Raw genomic sequence first — 21,275 nt, forward strand, 5'->3', positions numbered from 1 at the left:
ATCAAATCCTCCAGCTGTATTAACTTAGCTCCCACCAGGATGTCACTACTCTGACTGATAAAACCTTTACATATGTGAGGTCTGATCACAATTATCTAATGATATACACAAAGCCTATTTTAAGGTTAGACCCTTCCCTCCCAGCAGTTACATCTGTCACTGGAGTGAGGAGCAGTGAGGGCTGTACTGTTTACCATAGCCGTGAGCACGAAGAGAGGCGTGTAGGGACTGAAGGCGGCTGCCAGCTTGCAGGCTTCAGCGGCTGACAGCAAATGGTGGTCAAACTCCTTCAGCAAGCCCTGTGAGAAAACAGGAGGCCGAGTGTACTGTTGACAGTTATTGATCCATTAGCAAAAGACAGGCTATAAAATTCCTTTGCTTTTCTTTCAAGATTCTGAGGCATGCCCTGCGCCTAATCACAAGCATTTCAGAACAGGGCCAAGAAAGAGTAAGTGGGTCAAAAGACCCCAGGACAGTGACTGTCCTTTCCCCCACACCCATACATCATCCATCCCCAACTCATAGCGCAGAGAAGGCCTCACGTGTGCAAACATTCACACTGCCTGCCTGTGCAAAGTAATTCAGACAAGTTTCTTTGGAGGATCATGCAGCTCTTTGTTCACAGAACTCTGCACATTTTGCAGTCAGATTCACTGATGATTTCTGCATTGTTCTTGTCAAAGAGCCCTTTAATGTACGATTTCACAGCAATTAAGATTGAATCATTTATTCCAGAAATATGTATTGAGTACCTCCATGTGCCAGGCACTGTTCTAGCCATGAAGGAGAGAGCAGACAGTGAGCCTGCAATAAGCTTATTTCCTGTTAAGGGGAGGAGATCAGTCAATACACAAAACAAGTAAAATGCATAGTATTTGAGATGGCAGCAAGTGTTCCAAAGGAAAATAAAGTGAGAAGAGGCTGAGGAGGTCCAAGGCGGAAGGGCAGTTTGCAATGTTAAACAGTCCTCAGAGACAACTTCACTGAACAAGGGGCATAACCCTTTTCCTGTGTTTTGTTCTGACAGCAAAAGCAACATTTTGCTAAGATTCAGATTGCAAGCAGCAAGCTGTATGTGTTCTTATGCTACACTAATTAGTACTGAGTACAGTTACTGTTGCTGCCTTGGTATTTTTTTTTATAAACGTATTTATTTTATTTATTTATTTATGGCTGTATTGGGTCTTCGTTGCTGCGCACAGGCTTTCTCTAGCTGCGGTGAGCGGGGGCTACTCTTCGTTGTGGTGCGCAGGCTTCTCACTGCAGTGGCTTCTCTCGTTGCGGAGCTCGGGCTCTAGGCACATGGGCTTCAGTAGTTGTGGCTCATGGGGTCTAGAGTGCAGCCTCAGTAGTTGTGGCGCACGGGCTTAGTTGCTCCACGGCATGTGGGATCTTCCCAGACCAGGGCTCGAACCCATGTCCCCTGCACTGGCAGGTGGATTCTTTTTTTTTTTTTTTTTTTTTTTTTTGCCGTACGCGGGCCTCTCACTGTTGTAGCCTCTCCTGTTGCGGAGCACAGGCTCGAGACGCACAGGCTCAGCGGCCATGGCTCACAGGCCCAGCCGCTCTGCAGCATGTGGGATCTTCCCGGACTGGGGCACAAACCCGTGACCCCTGCATCGGCAGGCGGACTCTCAACCACTGCGCCACCAGGGAAGCCCCCTGGTATTTTTTAAAAAGGCAATAATTGACGATACCGTTAAAAATCTCAATTTCAGTGCAGTGCAGGAGAGAAGTCAATGTCTGTGCGATGCTGCAAACTGCTTAGAGACCTGGCTTCTGCTCCCAGTTCTCTTATTACTGATTGTACAAGTTGCAGAGGTCACTTAGTTTCTCTGGACCTTAGTTTATTTTTCTCAAAAATGGGACTGACACATTTTGCTCTACCTGCCTCATAGGCAGATGTGGTGTATGTGGATCATATACATATATACACACTTTCTGAATTATAAAGCAATATACATATATTTGTAATCATTACTATCACAGATAAGAGCCTAAGCAAGTGACTGATGCTCTGATTTGAACAGATGGTAATTAAAGTCTTAAAGTTATTACCCCTTTACTTTGTCATTGAGATAGCCCAAGTGTAGAAACTGAATTTTGTGATAATTTGAAAGGAAATCATGGGGTTCAAAGCATTTATCACTTTGATTTCATTCATTCATTCATCCATCTTTTTTTCCCCAGTACCCTCTGTAGGTACTTGCTAGGTGCTGGGATAATAAAGCCAAACAGGACACCATAGGAACCGTCTCCAGGACTGCTCACATTACTTGAAGAGGAGGGACACCGTGCCGCCTGACTCCTGGAGAGAGAACTAACCAAGCGCCAAAAATAATGTTGACCGTTTTGCAGGTGATGCCACTCTGCACCGTGGTTTTGACAAGTGATAGTTACCAAGTTAATTTCAGGATTGTTTTTAAACTTTTCATAATCTTTCCTGCTCATGGAAACAAAGATATCTGCCAGTATACCTAGTGATGTGGAAATGCCCTGTAAGGAAACACAAACAAAACACAGATTAGGAATTCACAGTCAATTGTTGCTCTCATCTCAAGGCCTAAAGTCAATGATTAGTCTTCTAAATAAACCATTGCTTATTATTGCTATTGTTATTATGACACTGCGGATACTTCTCAACTGGATGTCACTGGGCTTGAGAGATCATCACATCCTGAGGACATGGGAGTAATGCACACTCAGCTATTTCTTAGTTGGGCTTCACTGGATTGTCAACACTAACTTGTCCATACTGCTAGGCATAATGAATTGGCCCAATCAAGAGTCCCCACACCCCATTCCACTTGTGCTGTTAAAAGGACTGTAGGCGGCAGTGCTGCTGACACAGCTTGGGAAGATGTATAACCCAAAGCTTCAATTAACAAGGAGAATATTCTCACAGAGTCACAGAGAATGAAAACACCAAGTAGGAAAGCAAATGTTGCTTCTCAATTTCTTGAATAAAGATGTTGCGTAAACAGTTAATTGAAGTTTTTTCCCATTCAACTCAAGAAAAATGATTTTACATATAAGCAACTTGACCACCTCAACTTTGCTATGGAATTAGGTAAAGGCTAAATATATAATAAAATAGCTATCAATAAAAATAAATGGATTGGTAGAAATAAATGCATAAATAGTTACAAATATATATAGAAATACTACATATATACCAGGCGTCTAGCTGTGAATGAGGACGAGCAAGACACTAGAAGTAAGTTACCAAATGTTCCTGGTCCGACGCCTGTGTAGAATCAATAAAAATAGGACCAATAAAATTGATAAATGATAAACTGAATTGTGCCATAAGGAGATAATCTTTCAAAGACAAGTACAGGAAATGAGAAAATAAGCACTAGACAAACAACCTTTTTATCTGGCTGAGGAAGTGTCAGATATCCTATGATTGAGGCCCATATTAACTCTGCTGCTTCGTACCACATCCCTGCAAAAAAGGAGATGGGACAAACTGCTAGTATCTGCGAGTATCTGTGCTCTTGTGTCAGAAAATACCTTTAAAAACTAATACAGAAAGAAGATTCATTGGATTTTGTTAAGAAAATATATGACTAGATTAGACTGACAGCAATCAGCAGATAGCAATCTGCTGGAAAAACAGCAATCTGTTTTTCCGGTTGGTTTAATACAGATAATTTTTCCCTTCACAGGGAAACAGTAAGAAATATTATATATTACATGTGTACATATAAGATATATTAATATAGAAATAATTTTCTCCATTATTTACAAGATAACAATTACCATCCTCTGTTAAATTTCAAATACATTAGTTTGCATTTTAAAGTATAATTAGGGTCCTATAAACTTTGCTTGTAAAACTCAGGAATACCTTCCCAGGAACGAATGGGTAAGCTGTCAGGGTGGGTTTAGAATAAGGTGTCACTATATCAAACGGAGTCCTAATGAGCTGAGAGCCAGATGCCAGAAATAATACCGAGAATCCTGTGGTTAACAGTCATAATATACAACTGTAAATGTCTTTAACAAAACTCAACAGAAAAATATTTTGTTTTGTTAATGTTCATAATATTCCTGGCATCTTAAGTGTCATTCTCTTTTCCATAAGGAAACTAAGGGAAGTGGGGATGAACTGTATCAACCAGATACAATGAGAAAAGTCCATAGTAAAATCTTGTAGCCAGACTTGGTAAATGAGCCTTGAGAGGATGACTGTACCTAACTTTTGCAGAATTTGCCCTCTGATCTGTATGCAGACCGACTGCACCAGGACCTTGTCGCTTTCATTTCTGTACAGCCAGGTACCTACAATAAAGAGGAAAAAAAGAAAAGCATTTTTGGCCTTGAATTATTTTTTAAAATTAAAAAAAATTAATGTTTATTTATTTATTTATTTTGGCTGCACCGCTAAGCATGTGGGATCTTAGTTCCCTGACCAGGGATCGAAACTGTGCCCCCTGCAGTGGGAGCACGGAGTCTTAAACACTGGACCTCCAGGGAAGTCCCTGGCCTTGAATTATTAAAGAAATAGCCTGGTGAGATAAAACGATTTTCATAGAAGCCTTAACGAACACATGTGATATAAATTCGGGAGACAATCTCTTCTTTGTATTTAGAATAAGGTCCATACTTCTTGCTGCAACCTACGAGGCTTCACAGGAACTGAATCCTGCCTGGTCTCCACCTCTCCCCGTTACCAACTGGGCTCTGCCATGCAGCTTCATTGTGTTCCTTATAATAGCAGCCATCTCCTGCTTCATGGTATCTGCACTTGCCATTCCCTCTACCTAGAGGGAGGGATTCCGCCCCCTCTAGCTCCTAATTCAGGGCTTATCCTCAATGCTATTGCCTCCGAGGCTTCCCCAGGTTAATTAACTACAGTGTCAACCCCACTGTCTTGTGGTTGCCTCATGGAGGGCGGGATCCATCCCATCCACCCAAAATTGGTTTGAATGTTGAAACTGATGGCTCTACACGGCACTAAGAGTATATGAAAAGATTCAGGGCTCACATAATGAGCCTTTCTGAGGAGAGCAGGGAAGGCACCGAAGCTGGTCTGTTTGACTTAAGTGAAGGGAGTGGTGAGTGGCTTTTGTTTTTATTGCGATTAGGGTGTGGGTCTGGGGTAAAGGTTCCCACAGCTAGGCCAGGGTTTACTGATAAATGAGCTTTAAAAAAATCAGCCTGTTCAGATGTGGGGCAAAGAGGGAAGAAGCTGGGGCCTGACAGCAGCTGCCAGTTGCCAAACATCAAAAATAAAGTCAGACTCATTATTACATGCTCTTATTATTCTGTGTCACATCACCCTCCTTACTTTCTCCCTAGCTTTTAATCTGTGTGTGTGCGTGTGTGCGTGCATGTGTGTGTGTGGTGTAGAAGATGGGAAGTATGCATATTGTAGGTTAGTGATGGTGGTCACAAATGGGGGTATGTGGTCAATATCTGTTATTTCAAACTGCCTCCTCACTGGAAATGTCTACAAGTTTCAAGGAGCTCAAGACCTTATATCCAAGCATATTGAGCTTAAAAGTCGACAAGGAATTGTGTTCAATGTAATAGGAAACTTGTTGACTTAAGTGCCCAGAAATTCAGACAAGGTATTTGAGGCTTAAATTGTTACCCAACTATTAGGACTTGCTTCCTCTCATGTATGATTAAATATCAAAAGAAATCTATTTCAAAGTAAGTTTTTATTATAGCTCCTCTGTAGCAAAATAAAATTTATTTTCCAGACCCTTTAAATACATAAAACTGTAAGTGTATTCTCCTGAACTTATAGGCTCAATTTCCATTCACAATTCTTTTCAAAGCTGTAGCTGAGCCCTTTCTGAGGTCCAGGGAGTTACCTACCTTCACAGCGAATGTTGATTAGATAACACACTCTACAATAAAGCAGGGTGATATTAGAAGACTTGGTTGGGTTGTTTTTTGTTTTGTTTTTGTTTTTAAATAGAGAAAATGGAAGCATAGAGAAGTAACCTGCTTGACCATTTCATTTATCAGTAGCAGAGCCAGTCCTAGGTAGTTCTGGGAACGTCTAGTGTATAGTAACTACCAGGTCATTACGTTTCATTTATTTATTTATATTTATTTACTTATTTAGGCTGTGCTGGGTCTTCATGGCGGCACACGGGCTTCTCTAGTTGCGATGTGCGGGTTTCTCTAGTTGCGGCATGCAGGCTCAGTTGCAGTATGTGGGATCTTAGTTCCCTGACCAGGGATCGAACCCTGGCCCACTGCATTGGGAGCGTGGAGTCATAACCACTGGACCACCAGGGAAGTCCCCACTAAGTTGCTTTTAAACTGGAACTCTGGTAGGGATGGAGGGTGAAGGTCATTGTGAAGATATGAGAGCACCTTACCTGTTGCTCCACTGTTGCTTATCAGACTGCTCAGGATATACTCTGCTTTTAAAAGTTTCCCTGAAAAGAAGCAGCACATAATTAGTTCTGAACATGTGCTTTAAATACTGCTGTTCATGCTCTAAGGTTAACACATTATAACGGGGAAACATTCTATTTTAAAATTTAAAATCAGTAACTACATCATACACAAAAGTGAAAAAGAAGTTTTCAGGAACTGGTAAGGTGGAAAGTTGTACAGTATCTGAAATTGCAATTAAATTCATATACATGTACATACATATACACACACATATTCATTCATATGAATGAATAATCCATTCATATAGAGTAAGGCTTGAGAAGTAAAGGCAAACCTTTGTCAAAGGCTGTGTCTCCTTTTTGTGAAAACTATGCCTCCAGAAGTGGAGGAGAGTTGCCCGTGAATAGGTCTATTTACAGAATTATCAGGAAGGAATTTTTTTAGGGGGTGGGTAGAGAGGTTCTTTGTAAACTTTTCATTTATTTCATTAACACCACGTAGGAGGGGCCTACACTATGGATGGCTGTTTTTCTGTAAGGAGGAAACTCAATCATTCATCCTTTTATCCATTTCTGCTCCCAGGTGCCTCTAAGCCCCATATGACCTGGCCCCTGGGACTTCTTTGACCTCTTCTCTTAGCATTCTTTCCCTCATCCTCACTCCTTCTACTTTGGTTACAGTGGCCTCCTGACTGCTCCTTGAATCTGCCAGGCTTGTTCCCATGTCAGGGCTTTTGTACTTATTTTAGTCTGGAATGCATTTATTCCAGGTATCTCCAAGGCTTGCTCCCTTCTCCTTCAGGTCTTTGCTCAAATGTCACTTCACTGTCTCATAAGGCCTTCCCTGACCACCCTATTTCAAAGTGCAGATACAGACATATACCTGACTGTGGTAGATTGTGATCCAAAGGAGGTCACAACAATATCTTCTATTCCACATGCTCTTCTGCAACGTGACCTTGCCATTCCTCCATCAAGAAGTGGAATCTATTTTCCTTCTCCTTGAGCCTGAACTGGCCCTGTGACCTGTTGTGACCAATCGATGTGGCAGAAGTGACACTGTGTACCTTTTTGGTCGGGACATTAAGAGATGCCTCTTGAGTGTGGATGCTTCTCTACAGCATAATTTTGTACTTGACCTGCTAGGTCCCAGAAATTTCAGTCCTGAATTAATTTCTTCTTAATTACTTGGTGGGTGATTCCCTCTCTTGTGGGTAAATTCAGACTCCACACAGACATTTGGCACAGACTTGGGGTTTTTATTTCTTTACAGAGATTTTTTTTGGCCTCCACCTCAGAGCTTGGGCAGAGAATAAGCTTCCTCATCACCTCCCTGGGTGGGCTGGTAGAGCAGTTCAGTCCCATTTCATAGCTGTGCAAACCTTTAAGGATTCCAGCTTTATCCAAATATTTCACTCCACGTAGGCCCAAGGTCCTGTCTCTTGTCCCTGCACAGGAATTAAAGTGGCAATCCCTTCCCCTAGGACTATATCCAAGTGTAAATCTCTTTGGCTATAGTGTCAGGAGCAATAGTCCATTATTCTGATTTTGAATGTCTTGTATGTTTCAGGCACTTAAAAAAATATTTAATTCACGATATTTATGTACCGTGAATTAAATATTTCGATATTTAATATTTAAGTGGGAGAAGATTCCACACTTGCTCAATCCTCCACGCTGATGGAACTGGAAGTTTGACTCTTTGTTTTTAACTGTGGCTTGAAAGGTTTTGTCTCCTAATTTCAGGCAGGAGTGCGCTGGGCAGGCCCAGGGCATCCTCTCTTGCCTCTGAAATCCCACGACATTGAATGCTTGGACCTTTGGAATGGGTTTTGAGTGGATACCAGGATGGGCTGGGTCAAAGGGGAAAACAGGCAGACTGTGCTGTCCCTTCATGTTATCTTTATCCCTTTCCCTTACCCCTTATAACATCGTACACACCTCTCCTTTCTCTATCCCAGGATTCCCAAATGCTGGGGACTGAGACCCCTTTTCACTGTACCTTGTTCTCTTTCCAGGACACCACTCCTGCCTTAAGTCCCCCTTTCTGGCTGAGGAACCCAGTGTAGGTAGAGCCTCAAGAGATATCTGGGGACAGAAGTTTACAGATAAGCACTTTAACTCTGAGGCTGTGTCTGTTTTCTTGTGGCATTTCTGGCAGTATCTTTGAGGAAAAGACAACCCCAACTGTTGCAGAGTAAGATCTAGGACTTTTACCTTAGACATGTGATGTGCGGGCAGAGGAGCGTGCTGCTCATGATGGTATCAAGGCTTAATTGTCATCAGAAGAAAAAGTCTATACCACCTTAGTTAGAGGCATGAGAGGAACAATCAACCAAACAAGTAAGTGAAAAGATTATTTGGTTGTGTAAAGCAAAGCTATCAACATGACTACTTACCACTTGACCTTGATTTCCATGTCACACTATAGCAAATCTGTAAATCTGTGTATCATGAAACATGCCTCAGTAACTGTTCCAAGTTCAATTTGATGAGAACCAACATTAGTTTGCCCACGCACACCCGGCCCTCAACTTTCGGTTCCCCTAACAGAATGCTCTGCTCACACATTATTCCATCTGATGCCATCAGAAGGTGTATTAGTGGTTAGGTTTTTCTCATACCCTCAACATGATAAACCCCAAACATTATAAAATGTCCCAAATCATGGACATTTGAAGTAAGAATTTTTTCGTAAGTTCAACTCTGTTGATGCAATTACTTTAGAAAAGTAAATAATAAGATATGGGTACAATTTATGTACAGCTGCAAGAACTTGAGAGTGAATGAACTTGGGTTTGTGAAAAGTTAACCTCCACAAGCCCATGTCTCTCATGTCCTTTTATCTCTATCCCTCTCTGTACTCAGCAACTGTCCCATTCATTACAGTTAGTACAGTTCCTTTTCAAAGGAAATGAAGTAGTTAAAAGATATTTTAACTTCTTCAAGGCCAGAGTTATTAAAACAATAGCAATAGCTAAACCCAATTTAAAAAATGAGCCAGTCCTGTTTCTGGGACAGGCAACTTGCATTCTATTTTCATCCTTTATCCTTTCACTCTTGGAAAAGAGAACAGCAGGCTACAAGTTTCTAAACCTCATGGTTATCAGTAATTTAAATAATTCAAGAATTCTATGCAAGTGAACTTTGCTGTAACACATAGCAGGCCCCTCTCCCCTCCAGTCCCCCTCTACATTACAGCCTAAGTTAGAATGTCAGCCTCATTTTTCATTTTATTCAAAGTGACAGAAGGAAAAAAAAAAGATACTTTAAGGCCTAATCAGGTACTGTACTGGTGTTCCATGTGATGGAAAAATATCTCAAATTACTTCAGTGGGTTTGTCAGGTCTATTGTTAGCATAGTCAAGTGGCCCTACAGAAAGGAGACTGGAGAGCTAAGAGAAAATAGTAGAATTCTAATCTGATTTTTAAAGGCTGCTGGTCAGAAGTATAGCAATTCAGATACCCCTGTTTGAAAGCAGCAGGACAGATTTGTTAGACGACAAAAGCTCCAATTAGTATTTTCCACCCCCTTTCACAATTTTCTCTATTGCTTTTGGCTCTGAAATCCTTTATGCCAGGGCCTTTGTGCTGGCTAGAGGCAGGGGGAAGGGCAAGGCGGCGGGCTGGCGGGAGCGCCGGCGGCTACAAAAGAAGGCCCGAGGGCCCCGGTGCCCGCCGTCCCCGCGGAAGTCAAGGAGCCCCGAGGAAGGTGAGCCCCAGATGGGACGACTCCGGGACGAGGAGGGCCAGCAGGAAGGAGCCTACCTGAGTGCATCGAGATTCGGGCTTGGCGAATAACCACCTGCGGGGCAATTGGCGTTGCTGGCTGCAGCTTGTGCAGCCCTTGGGCGACCTGCAGGAGTTCGCCCGAGACGTCGAGCCCGTACAGGAACCGGTCGCTCAGGAACACAATGGCAGCTGCGGTGGCACACTCCCGGGCGAGGATGGAGGCTTTCAGGGACGCCTGAATGAAAAGAAATAAAGTCGGGCAGAAAAGAAGGCAGTCTTGGGACCAGTAGTCTTCTAGGTATTATTATCAAAACAAGAACAACAACAAAACCTAGAGCTAGGAGAGGAAACAGTACGCTACTGAACAAAAAGCTAATAATAATGATAATAATAACGATAATGAAAAGCCCAATTCATTTGTGGGATAAAATAATATTTCTTTCATTCCATTTTCCCTATTACATTTCTAATATTATACACGTAATAAATGCATATTTCTTGTTATGAAAAAATTCAAACAGCAAGTAAAAATTAAAAGTGCCCCTTTGTTTTTTTCTGACACCTTACCTTATTTTTTCCCTTCCACAAATTTCATTCTCATTCTTCCTGTTAATGGTTTCCCAGAGATCCTTCCAGAACTTCCTCTACCCTTTTCTGTTTATTTAGACATTGATTCTTTGTCCTACCTTGCCTTCTCTCTCTCTCCTTTCTCATTTTCTCCCTCTATTTTTCTTTTCTTTTTTCTCTTTTCCTTGCTTTCTCCCTCCCTCCCTCCCTTTCTTTTCCTTTATTTCTTTCCTCCCTCCCTCCCTCCCTTCCTTCCTTCCTTCCTCCCTCCCTCCCTTCCTAAATGGCATTACACTAGATATATTCTTTTGCTACTTGATATTTTTGGTCATCATAACATCTAGAAGTTTCCATGTCAGTTCATAATATTCTGCTTCATTTATTGCCTCTATTTTAATTAAGAAGAAATATAGGGGCTTCTGCGCTGGTGGCACAGTGGTTGAGAGTCTGCCTGCCGATGCAGGGGACACGGGTTCGTGCCCCGGTCTGGGAAGATCCCACATGCCGCAGAGCGGCTGGGCCTGTGAGCCATGGCCACTGAGCCTGCGCGTCCGGAGCCTGTGCTCCGCAACGGGAGAGGCCATGGCAGTGAGAGGCCCGTGTACCGCCAAAAAAAAAGAAGAAATATAGACTTCTAGGCAATATTTTATATTTGTTTAATATGATTATGTTTAGTTAATGAATAAAATAAGAAAAAAACAGACATGAAATGAAAGTATAACATAAAGAGTGAGAAGTAGAGATAAATGAGGCAAACTTTTATGGAAAAAATCATCTTTTGGCCTCTTAAGGTATTATACAAAAGACATTGAAAGTCATGCAGCTGTTAGCATAAATGAGTTTACCACCCACTAGTACTTTCTCCATTTGCTAAACTATATCAAGCAGAGTTTTTTCTGGGCATGTTAGCTCACGTATGAAGCCTAGAAAGGCATTGTAAGCATTGCCCATTCTCCCACCACAATCTTATCATACAAGCATTGCTTTCTTCACCACATAAGTACTAACACTTATTGGGCAAAACCAGGTGCCAGGCACAGTGCTAAGAGCTTTATATGTATTAATTTATTCGATCCTCACAACAATCCTAAGAGGCAGGTTCTATTTATTTAAAGGTCAAAACCAATATTTTAATCATCCAATTGAATCACTCCTCCTATTCTTACTCCTAGAATCCTATTTCTTTTCATTTATACCTTGCCTACCGAGAATCAGCACAATAATCCTTCTCTTATCAAACTGATGCTTTCTTAACTTAAGGGTTTTAATCTATCGCTGTGTTTTTTAAGTTTGAAAAGTGATAACGTGCTCTTGTATTTATCCTTTTGTTCTTAGTTGATCACTACTGAAACTGTGATAGTGATGCCAATTGTTAGGGGAATACCTCTTCTCTCCTTTGATGTTTCCTTCCACGTGAAGGGAGCTCAGGTACTGTAGCACTCCTGGCCTCTCTCTACTCCTTTACCCACTCTGTCCCAGGAGAGGTGGACTACACTGATAAGAAAAATTGGGAAGAAGAAACTGGGCATGCATGGCTTAGCTCCTCTCTTTTTTCTTTTGGGAATGAGTTGTCTAAAGGAAACAGGGATTCTTCTCTGCTCTTCTATATCAGAAAGCCACCCTATATGGGGTGTTCTGCTTGGCCCAGTAATTTCTGTGACTGAATGGGGAAGTCAACATAATTCTGGGGTTCATCTAGCAGACCCCCTTGTTCTAATACCAAGCTATATATTTCAATTTAGCCTTTGTCAGAATTAAAGGTAATATTTAATCTCTTGTCTGCCTAACTCTTTTGTTTTATATCTTAGTTTGCTCCAGGAGGGGAAGAGAGGTGTTAGTTACCCCAACATTAATTCACTGCCTGACACACCGTAACCCTTTCTAAGGGAAACTGCTCTGCCCACAGCCACTGCCTTTGAAGCAGCAATGTATTTTGCTACTTGACTTTGATCCCCTCTCCCCATCTTACCACCAGCTCAAGGCTAACCTAAGAGTACCCACCTGACACTTGGCCCATGACTCTGTGGCCTGGCTTGAAAAATGAACTTATTGATCTGAACTAAGAAGGATAGAAAAAATTTTCCAGTTGTTGCAGGATGGGAAGAAGCAGAGAGTAGAGTGTAGCTAAGCTACATTTATAGACGACACCAGAGTGAAGATCCAAGAATATGACTCCAAAGCCACCTTTTCACAAGTGCTGTTCTTAGAGCTACAGGTTTCCTTTATTGCTCCATGTGTATCTTCATAACAATGTACACTCCATTTTATGAGTTTGCTTGTGTGAGCCTCTGTTTTACCCAACCAAAAAAGCCTAACTAAAACTGAAATGCTCAAAACTGCAGTTGAGGTTTGTCAAATAAACTATCAATCTGAAAAACACAAGTTTTAAAATGAGAACATGTCAGTCATTTGACATTCATGAAATGTAAACTTAAAGATGGAATAGGAAATTGATGATTTTATGTATGCCCAGCTCTGTTTAGTAAGGACAGTCTCTGATCAAGAGTCCTTTCTATGCTAGCTACACATAAATATAGCCCTTTGGTTTGCAACCTCAGCTGCCATCTGTAGAACTTGCAGCTTCTGCCACTGCCAGGCTCCCTTAAACCTTTCTTTGAAACAGCATCTCTATTCCTGTCACCCTGCTCATGACTATGTACCCTGTGGAGGGTACTCAGCAAGCCAGAGTGAGTCTCCTCTCTTTGAGGTACATGCTTCATGTTTAGTTCTGCTCTCTATTCTCACAGGTGCTTCACTTCAGTTTTGGGGTAACTGAGTTCCTACAAGGGATGCAATGTTTAGAGGCCGGTCAATTCTCTAGGGCTGAATCTCCACACTTTCCTCCCTGATAATAATGGTTTCCATCTTCGTAGTACCATCTAGTTTATGAAAAACGTTCACACAAATGAACTCATTTAAATCTATAGTAACTAAAAAATCTAAGTAAGATAAGGAAACCGTGGCTGAGAAGTTGACTTTCCAAAGTTACAAAGTCAAAAGGGTCAGGGTGAGGCAGGAAGGAACTCGTCTCTATCTTTTTTTCTTTCTTTTCTATTGTGGTAAAAAGCACAGAACGTAAAATTTGCCATCTCAGCTTTTTTTAAGAATGGCGTTCAGTAGTGTTAGGTATAGTCACATTATTGTGAATTAGATCTTCAGGACTTTTATATCTTGCATGTATGAAACTTGATACAGCAACCCTTTCTCCCTTCTCCCTAGCCCCTGGTAACCACAATTTTACTTTCTGTTTCTATGAAGTTGACTATTCTAGGTAACTCATATAAGTGGAATCATATAGTTTTTGTCTTTCTGTGACTGGCCTACTTGACTTAGTATAAAGTCCTTAAGGTTCACCTGTGCTGTAGCATGTGACAAAATTTCCTTCCTTTTAAATGATGAATAATATTCCATTGTATGTATATACCAATTTCTGTATGGATGAATCTATACCCATTCATCTGTCAATGGACATTTGGGTTGCTTCCACCACTTAGCTATTGTGAACAGTGCTGCTATGAACATGGGTGTGCAAATATCTCTTTGAGGCCATGCTTTCAATTCTTTGAGATATATACCTAGAAATAGGATTGCTGGATTAAATGGTAGTTATATTTTTAATTTTTTGAGGAACCACCATACTGTTTTCCATAGAGTTGACACCATTTTACAATACCACCAACAGTGCACAGAGTTTCAATTTCTTTACATCCTCAGCTAATACTTGAGGAACCCAAGTCTCTCAAGGGTCAGTTTTTCGTCTGCTTTCCACCTGTGTCTGATGAAGGTGATTTTGAGTAGGGCCTAATCTGGGCACAGGAATCTGGGTCTTTGTAGCTAGGGCTGAACTCACCACTCACTGAGTCCAAACAGTGGTTCTAAGGAACCCGTATCTCTTATTATGATAAAAAAAAATTATAAGAAAAAAAAAAAACAGGGACAAATAAAAACAAATCCCAATTGAAAAGAGTGTTCTTGTTATGTGTTTAAAAATAAGAGAAAGAGGGCTTCCCTAGTGGCGCGGTGGTTGAGAGTCTGCCTGCCGATGCAGGGGACACGGGTTTGTGCCCCGGTCTGGGAAGATCCCACATGCCGCGGAGCGGCTGGGCCCCTGAGCCATGGCCGCTGAGCCTGTGCATCCGGAGCCCGTGCTCCGCAATGGGAGAGGCCACAACAGTGAGAGGCCCAAGTACCGCAAAAAAAAAAAAAAGAGAAAGAAAAGAAAACCTTCCAGGAGATGGCCTTTAATTTCAGCATTTTGAAATTCTCTAGTGAAAGTTGGTACCAAAGGACCAAATGATAACTTGGTGATTAGCTGGGGATTACTCCAACTGGGTATTTCTTACACAGAGCTGAAAGGACGCTCTACAAGTCTAGTGAGGTGGTCTTCCCAAGTTGAGGAGATGGAGCTTCTAGGAGTCTGTAGAGGCTAAGGTGGCCAGGGTTCACAGAGCAGAGAACCAGAAGGAGAGAGCTGCACAAAGCAAGAAGTCCAGAGGTCTGCAGAGGGTCCCCTCTGAGTCTCCAGCAGAACACTACTGATCAGCTCATGTACGAAAAGACACCACCCAAGGCCGGGGAAAGAACCATCTGAAAGGAGCAGAGGAAACAATCCCCAAGCCTCATGTAGTTTGTGTTTCTACCAGCCATAGTAGGAAATCATGTCATTCACAGGGCAGGGGGTAGAATATTCAGAAGGGTATTGCTTCAGTAGTGAGACAAAATTAACCTCAGAGGAAGATGGCTCTTGGCCCACTCTGAAAGTTTAGAAGCAAGCATGGCATGGATCAAACTATTTCCTAACTTGACTGAATTCCAGAACAAGGTTCAAGAATATCTATAGGCACCCAAATTATCTGCCATATTATAAGGTAAAATTTATAATGTTTGGCATCCAGTCAAAAATTACACTAAAAAGAAAAAGAAATCAATAGAAACTGAACCCCGAATGACAGTTTTAACTGTATTTTATAAGTTCAAGAAGGTAGGGTAAAAATTAGGTGGGATTAGGGACATGGGAGATATAAAAAATGATCCAAATCCAACTTCTAGAGATAAAAAAAATGTCTGAGATGAAACCACAGGTATCTGGACTGTGTCCAAGGTCCTCCATTTGCTTGCCATGGTCAGTTACTAAACCTCTCCTAGTCTCAATTTCCTCATCTGTGAAATGTGGATAGTACCTATTTTCAGTGCTGTTTTAGGATTAGAGGAAATGTGGGTCAAATGTTCAGCACAGAGCCTGGCACATTGTGGGTGCTTAATAAATGAAGAGGAACACTACGAAAAAAAATAGGAAAAAAGAATTCCGTTCACGTGCTCCCGTTCTCCTGTATGATAAAATAACAACAAGCAAAGACAGGCTCCTAAAAGAAATGTCAGTGGAATTTTCAACAGAGTAAAAAGGAAATAACAGATCATGCATATAACATCTCTAAGGTTTATCTCAGAAAATGGTGAAACCTCTCATTTAATTTCTTCTCTTCACTAAGTCTAAGGACTGATGTTACTGGAAGCTGAGGAAAAAAAAAAAAAAAGGAAAATGAGCAGGCTCTATGGCAACTGGCGAAGGAAAGCTGGTTCTTGAAAGGGAGGCTTCTTAGCGTGCACGTGTGAGTTGCTTTTGGCTGTCGCCAATGGAGGAATCCCTCCCGAGCACCTGTAAAGGATGCCACAAACACCCCATTCTGCATCCTGCGTGAACACGCCATATATTTGAGCAGAGAACATTCCCTCATCTATTTTTTCCCCCTTCTACTCTTAATAGTTTGGAGCACAAAGCCTGAGAGAGGGTGACCTGCCAGACAAAGGCCCTTTGAGTTCCTTGGAAAAGTAGAGTTGGAGGAGGATGGAAGGAATCCAAGTGGCCCTATTATTTCCACTTGCACTAATTAGACATTTTTCTGTCAGCTATTGAGCACTGCTGAGAGGCCAAACTCACTGAATTCATTTCTAAAGTGTTTACAGAAGTTTGCATCTGTTTGTGTCTCTTCAGGAGGAAAATAAGCACTTCAATAGCATTGTGGAAAATCTAAACGAAGCATCCTATTCTGGAGGACCTGGCATCCCCGCAGCTGCATAATTTGACTCTGTTCAGGGCCCGAACCTCTCGCATCTCTCTCCAAAACCTAACGACGCAAAATGCAGAGAAGTCAACTCAGGGGAATCTTTTCTTTCTTGTCATTGTCTTTGCTCTCCCTCTTTTGAAACGGTGGCCTGCTGTGCACTACATACAGATTTAGGTGGGTATCATTCTTGCAGCCCCTCTCTCGCGTTTCCACCAGCACTCTGAGAAATTAATACCCACTTTCATTTGTTGCCAAGTGGGGGGATAGTAAATTCCTCAGCAGCAAAGCAGAATACATCACCATCCTGGGAATCTCCCCCAAATGTACACCGGGGGAGCACTCTGACTTCAGAAAGGGAGGAATGAAAGGAGGCCCGAGTGTGTGGTAGGGAAGGACGCTAAAGAGAACGTTTCCCTACATGGTAAAATGTGCCTGGGTTATGCACAATTAGATTAACATGAAAGAGAGTCCCTTTCCCTCCCCCACTCCCCCAAAAAGAAAGAAAACAACACAAAAACCCTAACCCACTGACTACGTGGCAGTGCCTTTGAAATGCATATTGGTCTACGTGGTATTTGATTCAGGATTCTTTTTGTCTGGGTTTTTAGACCCACGACTGACCTGCCATCACAGAGGGCTCAAAAATATAATCTTTTAAGATGGTGTCACAGTAACAGAATTTTAGTGATGGAACCAACATAGGATAACTCAAGATTTAAAAAAAAAAAAAAAAGGAATTCTGTTTTATTATCTTTCCTCAGAGGCTGACTTAGGAAGCTTGTCCCAATAGCCACTGAATTGTGGCTTTTCTTCCTGAATGAACCCGTTTAAATAAAAATATATGGATACAGATAAGGGACTGTGTATGCTGGAGCTCTAAAGAGACAGGCTCACAAATGTGCACACACACACACCACAGTTTTTTCACATCTGTTTTCAGGATGGGAAATATGGGGTCCTAATTGAGTTTATGGCACAAAGGGAACTTCATGGCGAGGAAGCTGAGTCAGGTGGTAAAGGAATTAAACTCCACAATGAGATTTCAATACGCAGATGATTGAAAAAATGCGAAAGAGCCTTTTCTAAGGGCTTTTACTGAACAGCAGCAGGAAAAGTGTGTGCTGTTTTCATGGCTCCTGGCATTAGTGCTAGCCCCTCCCAACGCTGAGCATCAAGTTTGGGTCCCAGCTATGGGTTCAAAGCCACGATGTGTTCACAGCAATGACAATGGCAGCTGTTCTCAAGGGGGGCTGGGTGAGGGGACTCAGAACAGAAGCCATCTGGCATTGCAATTGGCAGGCGCAGTGTAAGGGGAAATTATTGCTGCATAGCAAATTGGGAGATAGGAAAAAGGCAGGGGAAAGGGAGGGGGGAAGTGTCCTGAGGTGAGGAATTAGCCGAATAAACAAATGAAAAGTGACTGAGGGCTGCATAGTTATATATCAACAATAAGGCTGAGTAAGAGTCAACTGATCAAACTGACTACTCAAGGTCAAGGGAAGACCAGGCACAGCATGCACCACGTTTGTCCACCCACCGAAACGTGAGGAGGAGGAGAGGAAAAATCCTGAACCTTCTTACAGTTTATATTCAGGGCCTGTTAACATTTCACCAATCTTTCCTTCATTTTACCAGTGGGGCATGCAGATTCAATCACTTTCCAGAAATAGTTATAACCTTTCTCTCAATCTCAATACCTAAAGATAATAATTTGGATCATCTATCCCTGCTTTCTTACCCTCCCTCTCTCAAATCTACTGTGAATGGAGTTGGGCTGTCTGTTAAAAGAACGAGAAAGCAGTATCAAAACAGAGGCCACCCACCCAGGATCCTGGTGAGCCTCACGGCCCCGGGTACTGTGGACCTGCGTGTCTTACCTTTCTTCTGGACTCCAGGTTGCTACAGCCACCATGGTGATTTCAGCATCTACACTGATGACTCACCCAGCACACTGGTCTCTCTTGCCATGGCCTCCTTATCTCCAAGGATCTTGTTCTACACTTAAGCTTAGTCACTCTCATGGTCAGTCACTTTAGAACTTGCTACTTTGGTGGCATCACAATCAGAATCTCAATTCCAGCATTTGATTCTTTAATCTTTACCTCTTATTCTCCCAGCTCCCTTCCTGGATAGCCCAACTCCAGTAATTCTGCAACCCTTTGGGGACACCCACACTATCTGCTGCCCTTACTGGGGTTTTTTGTGTGTGTGTGTGCTACGCCATCAATCCCTCATGTCCTCACTTGCCTCTTTAAATTCCATGGTGCATCAACACAGCAACTTTTTAATAAGCATTCTTCGCTCCTTTGCTGCTTTCAACTTCTGTCATATTTGTCTGGCAATCCTGACCATGTTTATTGTCAAGGAAAAATGTTGGCCTCGTATTAGAATCCCCTAGGTAGGCTTTTAAAAATCCAGATGCCCAGATGGCACCCCAAGCCTGTTAAATCAGAATCTCTGGAAGTGTACCCAGGCATGTTTCTCTAAACGATGCCCAGGTGATACCGATGATCCCCAGGTGATTCCCATGATTCTAGAGTTGAGAACCCGGGAGCTAGCCTGACCTTTAGCCTCTTACCCCACCCTTCACTCCTCCTCCCTACTGGGGGTGGAGTGAGTTATCTGATGGGAGTAGCATACCTGGCTCAGACCTTCCTCTTTCCTCTCTTCAAGTCTTCCTTCCTGTTCTACAGTAAGGGAAGGGGCCTGCCAGCAACAAGATGTGTCTGAAGTGAAGAATTTTCCAACCCACTTGTCTGAAAACCTAAAGCTACATTCTCCTATCTGTTTTAGAATAATAAAGGTTGCTCTTTTGCATCTATCTTTCAGTTGGTTCTGAACACAGGAGGGGAAGATGAATATTATTTTTTGTCACTTAATATTTTCAAATTATATGTAATTCTCTGCCTAATCTGAGCTTCTACCCAAGCAAGTGAATGTGGCTGGAGAAAAATACACAACCATAACACTTCAAATTTATGACCATGACCTGAGGCTGGCCCTTAGCATGGCCTAACAACCCAGCTACTATTATACTTCTGCTCTCCTCTCCAGCTGCCACAGCCCCTTTAACCTCCTCACACTCAGCTGATGACCTGGCTTCTTATCTCACTAAGGAAACAGTCAGTGAGATGACATCTTCCTTATTCTCTTACCCAAATCTGCCAACCCTCTTGTACTGTAACCCATGTGTCCTCCCTACTTTCCTATTGGCATGTTTAAGGCCAATCCCCCCACTTAAATATTCAATTCTATCCTGCCTTCTTTACTCTAGGACATTATGCCTGTAAATACTTTCTTTCACTTCTGCATCATTAATTTCCTTATCTCTACTGGATCATTCTCATCAGCATACAAACATAACAATATCTTCCATCTTAAAAAGTCCTCCCTTAACCATATATCTCTGTCTTAGTCCTTTCAGGCTGCCATAACAAAAATGCCATAAACTGAGTGGTTTATATAACAACAGAAATTTATTTCTCATAGTTCTGGGGATTGGGAAGTCCAAGATCAAGGAACCAGCAGATTCCGTGCCTGGTGAGGGCCTGCTTCCTGGTTCACAGATGGCATCTTTTCTCCATGTCTCTCTGGGACCTCTTTTATAAGGGCACTAATCCCATTCATGAGGGCTCTGTCCTCAAGGCCTAATCATCTCCCAAAGCACCCCCTCCAAAACCATCACCTTGAGGGTTAGGATTTCAACCTATGAATTTGGGAGGTAAGGATACAAATATTCAGTCCACAGCATTCTGCCTCCAGCACCTGTCCCATTTCTCTGTCCCTCTTTACAGCCAATCTCAAGAGTTGTCTAAACTCAGTCTTTGCTTCCTCACCTCCCACTCTTTCTTAAATCTATAGCTTTCATCCCCAGCACTCCACTGAACCCATTCTTTTCTAGGTTGCCAACAACCTCCAAACCCAATGACCATTTATTAATCCTCATCTTATTCAAACTCCTAGAACCATTTGGCTGTGACAATCAACCCCTCTTTTTTTTATTCATGTGACTTCTGGCATTTCACACTCTCCTGCTTTTCCTCCTACCTCATTGGCTGCTCACTCTACTTTGCTGGAGCATCCTTCTTTTCCAGCCTCTGAATGTTAAAGCCCTAGGATTCAGTCCTAAGACGGCTTCCCTTCTCTAGCTACATTCACTTAGACTGTCCCATGGCCTCAAATATCACTTCTGTTGACAATCCCAAATTTAAATACCATCCTGAGTCTCTTTCCTGCAATGCTGCCTAGTGTATGAAATTGCCTAGACAATAAATAGCCCGATGTGGATGTCAGTTAGGTATCTCAAACTTAACATGTTTAAAACAAAACTCTTTATTTTCTCTGCCATACTTGATTTTCCATCTCAGTAACGACAACTCATCCATTCATTTGCTGAGGGACAAAACTTCAGAGGTTTCATTCTAAGTTTGTGGCTCTTCTCCTCTCATACTCTACATCTAATCCATCAGCAAATGCTGTTGGCTCTACCTTTAAAAACATGCACAAGATCTGGAGGAGCTTCAAGAGGGCGGAAGAGTAAGACGCA

General features: G+C 42.2%; 1 protein-coding gene across 25 annotated transcripts in view; it reads right to left on the bottom strand.

The window, feature by feature from the left end:
* Positions 1-21,275, bottom strand: part of ALPK1 (alpha kinase 1) — a 163,105-nt gene that overhangs the window by 31,232 nt on the left and 110,598 nt on the right. For 20 of the 25 annotated variants that reach the window (XR_010942893.1, XR_010942894.1, XR_010942895.1 and 17 more), the window contains 7 exons: positions 10,134-10,332; positions 8,765-8,809; positions 6,345-6,404; positions 4,201-4,287; positions 3,372-3,448; positions 2,401-2,496; positions 195-299 (listed from right to left, as the gene is read on the bottom strand). Coding sequence is in view for 22 of the 25 variants with exons in the window: in XM_067735289.1 (XP_067591390.1) it covers positions 195-299; positions 2,401-2,496; positions 3,372-3,448; positions 4,201-4,287; positions 6,345-6,404; positions 8,765-8,809; positions 10,134-10,332 (669 nt within the window). In the remaining 3 variants the exon portion in view is untranslated. Of the gene's footprint in view, positions 1-194; positions 300-2,400; positions 2,497-3,371; positions 3,449-4,200; positions 4,288-6,344; positions 10,084-10,133; positions 10,333-21,275 lie in introns of those variants that run through there. The other 5 variants (XM_067735305.1, XM_067735288.1, XM_067735306.1 and 2 more) reach the window with 5 other exon arrangements.

This window comes from Pseudorca crassidens, chromosome 4 (genome assembly GCF_039906515.1).
Source record: "Pseudorca crassidens isolate mPseCra1 chromosome 4, mPseCra1.hap1, whole genome shotgun sequence".
Lineage (NCBI taxonomy): Eukaryota > Metazoa > Chordata > Mammalia > Artiodactyla > Delphinidae > Pseudorca > Pseudorca crassidens.